The sequence below is a fragment of the Podarcis vaucheri genome (genome assembly GCF_965113315.1).
Source record: "Podarcis vaucheri genome assembly, chromosome: 1".
Classification (NCBI taxonomy): Eukaryota; Metazoa; Chordata; class Lepidosauria; order Squamata; family Lacertidae; genus Podarcis; species Podarcis vaucheri.
This window is the reverse complement of record NC_138759.1, coordinates 47,099,556-47,107,087: the sequence shown is the minus strand read 5'-3', so window position 1 is coordinate 47,107,087 and position 7,532 is coordinate 47,099,556. Positions and strand designations below refer to the sequence as shown.

The 7,532-nt window shown below is 42.5% G+C and overlaps 1 protein-coding gene across 3 annotated transcripts in view; it reads right to left on the bottom strand.

Annotated features, from left to right (window-relative positions):
• Positions 1-189: 189 nt before the first annotated feature.
• MIDEAS (mitotic deacetylase associated SANT domain protein) overlaps positions 190-7,532 on the bottom strand; it is a 67,868-nt gene continuing 60,525 nt past the window's right edge. For all 3 annotated transcript variants that reach the window (XM_082239459.1, XM_082239458.1, XM_082239460.1), the window contains exons 9-13: positions 7,444-7,532; positions 5,484-5,633; positions 4,460-4,654; positions 3,947-4,164; positions 190-812 (exon numbers count right to left, since the gene is read on the bottom strand). In XM_082239459.1, the coding sequence (XP_082095585.1) occupies positions 587-812; positions 3,947-4,164; positions 4,460-4,654; positions 5,484-5,633; positions 7,444-7,532 (878 nt within the window). In that variant the 3' untranslated portion in view covers positions 190-586. The remainder of the gene's footprint in view (positions 813-3,946; positions 4,165-4,459; positions 4,655-5,483; positions 5,634-7,443) is intronic.

Below are 7,532 nucleotides of genomic sequence, written 5' to 3'. Positions count from 1 at the left end.
GATGGAGGAGGTAAAACATGTATTGGCTGGAGCCCTAACCAGGTAGACTAAAAAAAGTTAATGAGTGTGGAACTGCAGGTAAAACTTGGAGGTTGGAAAAGGACGAAACAGTATGGGAACAAGAATCATAGAGTTGGAAGAGACCACAAGGGCCATCGAGTTGGAAGAGACCACAAGGGCCATCAAGAACTGATGCCCCAGCAGGTTTCTCACCCTGACGCCCCACCCTCACCCCGGCACTGCGCTCATGACTCCCAAAGATCCCATGGAAGGGTAATTTGAACTGAAGGAAAGCTGAATTCCATGCCATGATCATTTGTTCAAATAGGTACCGAAAGAGTTAATTTATAAATAAAGTGATTCATAAAATTTTGGTTTTCTTTAAAAAGTAGAAACTTCCAAGGTGATGGTTTTCTTTTCTTTTCAAAATCCACCAGTCCGTGTTAGTGAGGCGAGGAAGGAAGTGGAAGCAAAAGGGCTGGGTGTCTGTTCAGATGTGGAGCTACACAGGTGCAGCAAGTGGAAAAGATCTTCCCAGGTTCAAAGGGCCAGCCCAGCTCTAGCAGCCTCCTCCTGTGACCCTCTGCTACACCTCTCCGTCTTCATCTGAGCTGCTGCTGCCGCTGCTACTACTGCCGCTGCTGCTCCCGCTCTCGCTGCTTTCCACCTGCTGAGCTCGGCTGCGAGCCGCCGCCTCTGCCGCCGCCGCCTCTGCCTCTTCCTTCTCTCGCTGCTTCTGAGCCGCCGCCTTTTTCTCCTGCTCAGCGTGACTTTTCATGTGAGCGCTGCGGCTTTTCACCTTGTAGAAGATTCTGGAGGAAAACACATAAGAGCGCCGTTACTTACTCTAGCTCACCTTGGTTTCTCTCGTGAATCTGAGAGATTCAACATCCTCCCCAAAAGATGCTAACTTGCCCAGGCAAGGTCACCAGTGAAAACTGCACTGCAGTAAACAAAACTGCTCCTGTGTTCTTCTTAATGTATGCTCAGTTTTGGCCATTGGGAAGGATAAGTGAACTGGGAGGCCTAGATAAAAAATTGAGTCTTCCGTGATTATGTGCTGCAATATCTGTAGCAAACCATATTGTGCTTGTAGCGCAGATTCTGTGAAGTGATTGTGGACTCAACCCTTGTGATTTCCTTTAGCTATGTGCTTGTACTTAGCCAACATACTAACTTAATCTGAGGTGCAGGCAGCTGTGGACACAGATTAATGGTGAGTCTAGTCCAGCATTCTGTCTCCAGCAGGGGCTGGTCAGATGCCCCTAAAAGGATAACAAAAAACAGGGCCTGGCGGAGAGAGCTTTCCCGTTTGTCCCTGGCACCTGCTGATCAACGAACATGGTTGTTTCCAATCTTAGCTTTATGCTAATAGCCACTACTGATGTATCTTTGTTAAAGTAAGCTGTCTTTAAAGAGAAAAAGGCACAACTTAAGACCTAAAACAAACCCTGAATAAGATGCACAGTTACCGAAATACAATAAGGGGAGAAATCACTCAAGGTATATCATATCCAATAATAGTACACCCAGTTGCTTCTGTGATTATCCTGGCTTGACTGACATGCCTCCTGTCATTCTGCAAAGCCCGAACTCCATTCCAAGACCAAGCAAAATAAATATATATGTATGTTGCACACTCCTTGTTTAATCCTGTCTGCTAAACAGGGCCTGTCTCTTGTCCAGGGCTTCCTAGGAAAGAGGTAAGTGTGTTGGGGGGGCATATGCATGTGAGTTCTGCTCTGTATCCAAACAACCACATAATTAGCTCCATATGCCCAAGGAAACTTTGGACTTGCATTTTTTTAAAAAAAATAATAAACTTTTGCACAGCAACTTCCTCCTGCCCACAATGCTACATGACAAGCCTGTTCTAACACCAAATGAAGTTTCAAAAGCAATTTATGCAATGGCATGGGCATCTTGAATAATTCCACAGTGCATGTTTAAGACACTGACTCTACCTATAGTAGCTCTTTAACAGTCTAGTCAGCCTAACCCTCCTGTCACCTGGGATCAGTGTACATCATCATCCATGGCTGGCCTAGGTTTAACAGGCCCACAAAACCGACTATGATCTTATTTGCCTATGAAAGCATTTTCTATGCCACTATATCAAATAGCAAGGTGGCATACAGTATGAAACATCATTGCAGAAATATAAAAAGTCATGAAGGTGACTGACTAATCAAAATTTAATCTTGTAAGCAAGGTGAGACATGCCACCTCCCTCTCGTGGCACTTAGTAAGAGTTCTGTTGAACTGTTACGATTTTCACTCTGGTTTTACACCAAACATTGTCTAGATTGTGTGGCTGCCTGCTTTCTAGAAATGAGCTCCATGACGAAAACAGCAATGGGAACCTAGCTGGGACACAGAAAGGGTCAGGCGCATTTGTATAGGTCTTCCCCATGGGTCAAATGTTTTTTTGAAACATCCAACTGGTCCTTAACTTGATATGAGCAGCTATTTTTTTAAAAAAGAAAATCTCTTGCTAGCAGATTAATGCACTGAATAGGCTTCAGCTAGATGCTTTACTCATATGCAAATGTGCCTGGAAGTTTACAAGCAACAAAAAAGTGAAAGCAACACCATTACTCCAATGTAGGTAGAAATCATCTGCACCTTGTTCCCTATCTCCAGCAATTGTAATTTGATCCTAAAATCACTGATTTCTCTCTACACAGTTGGTTTACGTCCTTCCATTTCTGATATTCTAGTTACTTACTTGATGCTCATTTTCTTAGCAAGCTTCAACAAGAGATCTTGCTAACCCTTTTGGGAAATCCAAGTATCATGACTATCTTCTATCCACATCAGGGTTGGGGAACCTGTGGCCCTCCAGCTGTTGCAGAGTCCCAGCCAGAACGGCCCCTAACCAGGGATGATGAGAATTGCAGTCCAACAACATCTGGAGGGTATCATCCTTAAAACAGACGCGGCTGACCCTCAATATTATATCTAAGGCACTTTCAGAAACAAGTGCAAGAAGACAGAACTTGGAAAGCTAGTGAGCCTTCACCTCTTTTGCATCTGGGGAAGTGACTGGAAAACAGTGCTGACCACCAGCCAACACAATTGTGAATACAAGGGATAGTGATCGCCGAAGGATAGTGATTTCACTCTCTTCATTTCATCATTTTAAGTACAGTGGTACCTTGGGTTAAGTACTTAATTCGTTCCGGAGGTCCGTTCTTAACCTGAAACTGTTCTTAACCTGAGGTACCACTTTAGCTAATGGGGCCTCCCGCTGCTGCCACGCAATTTCTGTTCTCATCCTGAAGCAAAGTTCTTAACCCGAAGTACTATTTCTGGGTTAGCAGAGTCTGTAACCTGAAGCGTCTGTAACCTGAAGCATATGTAACCCGAGGTACCACTGTACTAGCTAAGGCTCACAGTTCACTGGGTTTATGCAAACCTGGCAGAAAACACCACTTTCTAGCACAATGGACCCTGCAGGCAACAAACATTCTCTTTCTTAGTCTACCTCCCGTAGAAGCCTTCATGTTCAATCCTGAACTAGCATCTGTTGTTACAGGAAAATATGACGACTTCAGTGTCGACTGAAAGACTCCTCTAAAACACTCCCTGAAGCATCTCATCTCTGCTGGAATCACACCATTCATACTGGCAAAATGTACATAACTTCTGAAATGGACCATGGCATTTTTCTGGCAAGATGCACATGTACACTAAGGAATCTCTACAACTGCAGGAAGCACCTTCTGTTTTTTTAAAGAAAAGTTATTTTATTTCAAAAGTTAACAAGACTGAATGAAAAACTACAATAACATAATTATTGGAGCTGTTAAAACACTGATTAACACCGCCTCCACCCCAGCAAAATAGGCTACCACTTCTTTAGTTCTACATATTTTTTAACTTCCTCCTGTACAGAAGATACAATGGAACCCTTGTTTTCGTTTCTGAGTTTTCCCACTCTTACCTTCCACATTTTTTACATGGAAATTCCTCCTCTTGGTTCTGGGCTTTGTTGACAGTGTCCTGTTTGGGCTTTGGTTTTCTTTTTCTCTTTTGGGCAGGTGGAGAAGTCTTCCGATATTTAATGGGCGTCTCCTTTGTCCTCCTTGAAGTTCTGCCTCTGGCTTCTGCTGCTCTTGGAGCACCAGGTTCCTGCTGTTTTTCCACGAGGAGACTACCGACCTTCGGAGGAAGGAAAAACTATTGCAAGATGGAACAACTAGGAATCCTATGGGAGTGGATGCTGGACAATGGCCAGAGATGAGGATTTTACCAATCAAATCTATATGACGGTGGGATGAATCCAGTGAGTAAGGCAAGGGGATTAAATATGTAAATATAAAATTAAATTAAACGTATTAACAGTTTGGGGTTTTTAAAAACAAATTACAAAATAGAAAGTTTCAAATAATACAGGAAAACATGTTGTAACGCAGGATCCTTCTAGATGTCATACCACATGTCATTCTACACTTACCTGGTCCTCAGTGTGTAGAGTCTGTGTGGGTTTGGAGTATGCAGTGTTGCTGTTCTTGTCATGAAACTCATATGTGTCTACTTCTTCCTCTTTTATAACCAACCGATCCTCTACTTCCTCTTCCTCTTCATCAGTGTTTTCATAGTCTTCGTTATACGTTCTGGGAGGAAGCGTTCGCGTAAGCCTATGGGAGCTCTTCATAAGAGTAAAAAAAAAGGGAAGGGAAGCAAGTCAGTTTTTAAAAAGAAAAATCAATGCAAAGGCAGAATCCAGGAAGGGAATCTTAAGACGTCCAATGGAGTCCAGTCAGCACCATTCCAACAGAACACCTCAAGTTTTAATAAATGTGTTGGGAAACTGGAAAAGGCTCCTTATACTTGATTTGTATAAAAGTACATTGAATTTGTTGATGCTGTATATTTTACTTGTACTAAATTGTATTCTTACGTGCAATGCTCATTTGAAAGTGGGGTAATACATGAAGCAAAGGATCATTGTGATAAAATGAATAAAATAAAAAAAATTAAAATTGTCCAGTAGCACCTCAGAGACTAAGTTTGTTTTGGGTATAAGCTTTCATGCACATGCACACTTCTTCAGATATGCACACTTCTTCAGATATTTTTGTGCATGCACACGAAAGCTTACACCCAGAAGAAACCTAGTTGGTCTCTAAGGTGCTACTGGACAATTTTAAAATTTATATATTTTGACTGCATCAGACCAACACGGCCACCTACCTGAAGATAAAATGAATGTACAAGACAGGAGTGCTCATAAATTACATTGTTGGATACCTTCCTTGCTTTTCTACTGTGCTTTACGAAGCAGAAGCTTGTGACTGACATGATTTTTGTGGTTTTATTTGTTGTTTGCGAAGTTTAATGAAAATAATAAAAATTATGAACAAAAGAACCCAACTTGTGTGCTCAGGCTGCATAGTTGTCTCGTGTAATTTTACACAAAATGTTACAGCTGTAGGCAGCGTAATTTTGTGGGGTGAAGCTGGCATTCCGAACATTACCTTGATATCTACTTCCACTTCATCTTTAACCGCTTTTTCGCTGGCTCCATCAACATCCCCAAAGATCAACGCCCCGTTCCGGCCTATTTTTACTTGCTTCTTGTATGTATAATAGAACTCCACACACTGAGCAACAGTCTTTGTTTTAATCTGTAGAATTTATTGAGAGGAAGAGGGGAAGAGACAAGGGAGGAAATGGGAGGAAAATGAAAAAATATATATAACAATAAACATGTCTGTCACTAACACTCATACACCCCCACACCTATATGCTTCAAAGCCACAGGCCACAATGCTAAGAGCTCATTCATGTCTATCCTTTCTGAAGGCGGGCATGATTTGACTTTTCCTTTTGTTTCCTGGCTTACAGAGCTTGCTTGCAACATGGGAGCTGGAAGGGCGATAGGTTGCTGCAAGTGAAGGAAGAGATTCATAAATTCTACTGGGCACATGCAATAATAGTGTATCCTGGCTTGCAGTCAACTGTCTGGTGCTCTGCTTGATCAACATCAATCACAGACTTACAGTGCAATTCTAACCATGTCTACTGAGAGGAAAGCCCTGCCAAATAAAACAAGGCTTACTCCCAGATGACGTGAAGATTTCAGACGTAGGTATAAAAATAAAAATTATGGTTGGTCTTCAACTAAGCTGACTACCACCCTGTATCTATTGATATAGACTTTAATTCTAGCCCATTCCAAAGACTCAGAAAGCTAACAATATGAAGGGGGGGGGGTCAAAGTTGGAACATGTGAAGAAGAAGAAGAGGAGGAGGAGTTTGGATTTCATATCCCGCTTTATCACTACCTGAAGGAGTCTCAAAGCAGCTAACAATCTCCTGTTCCCTTCCTCCCCCACAACAAACACTCTGTGAAGTGAGCGAGGCTGAGAGACTTCAGAGAAATGTGACTAGCCCAAGGTCACCCAGCAGCTGCATGTGGTGGAGCAGGGAGGTGAACCCAGTTCACCAGATTACGAGTTTACCGCTCTTAAGCACTACACCACACTGGCTCTCACCACTGTGAAGAGGAGGGCAACCAAGATGATCTGGAGATCAAGCCTTATGCGGAACGGTTGAGGGAGTTGAGTAGGTTTAGCTCGGTAAGACAGTAAGAGCTCTTGACAGTGAAATGGACTCCCCTGGGAGGTGGTGGACTCCCCTTCCTTGGAGGTTATTAAGTAGAGGCTGGATGGCCACCTGCCATGTATGATCTAGTTGAGATTCCTGCATTGCAGGGGGTTGGACTACATGACCCCAGGGGTCCCTTCCAACTCTACAATTCTATAATTCTATGACTACAATTCTTCCAATGTTTCGTAATTTTGGAAGAAAAAATGTGTAAGGGAGGGGGGAAATACCCAAAACTTCAAGTCTCCCCAACATGAATTCCCACAACCACCTTCCTATCACTGGTCCTGTCCATCTTTCACATAATGGTCTAAAACACCCTGAGAATTAGATGAATGATATGAGGCAATGTAGATACTGACAAAACTACACCTTCAGCTGCCTTCCTCTTTCAATTTCCCTTATTAATATTTTAAGATGTGTTTTGCAGGTCTCACACTGGGGGTTTTTTGTTCACAACTGATGCTCCTTCTGTTTCATTTGTAGTTTTTTCCCTCCACAGGTATCATCTTCAGAAAACTACGTTTTGAAGTATGTTGTGACTATATTTTGTTGTTACTGAGATCGGAGCAAAATAAAAATTTATCACACTGCACTATGGATGTGAGAGCATAAAGGCTTCTACTGAGGAGAGATTATCTGTATATAGAAAAATCTCACTTCCAAAGTGGCAGTGAGATACTCCATTGAATAAGCACTACGGAACACAAGTTCCCAGCTAGAGGATGGAGCAATCCCCAAGGTTAATGATCCGGTGACACTTGCATATGTCCTGCAACGGCAGATCAATTATTTTGCAATGCACTCAGGAAGCAACAAGCAACTCACAAGTTTCTGAACCAGGAAGAAGTCTTTCTTGTAGATGGCAATCCCCTTATTGAAGAGCTTTTTCTCTAGTGTGCTCCACTTATCGGATC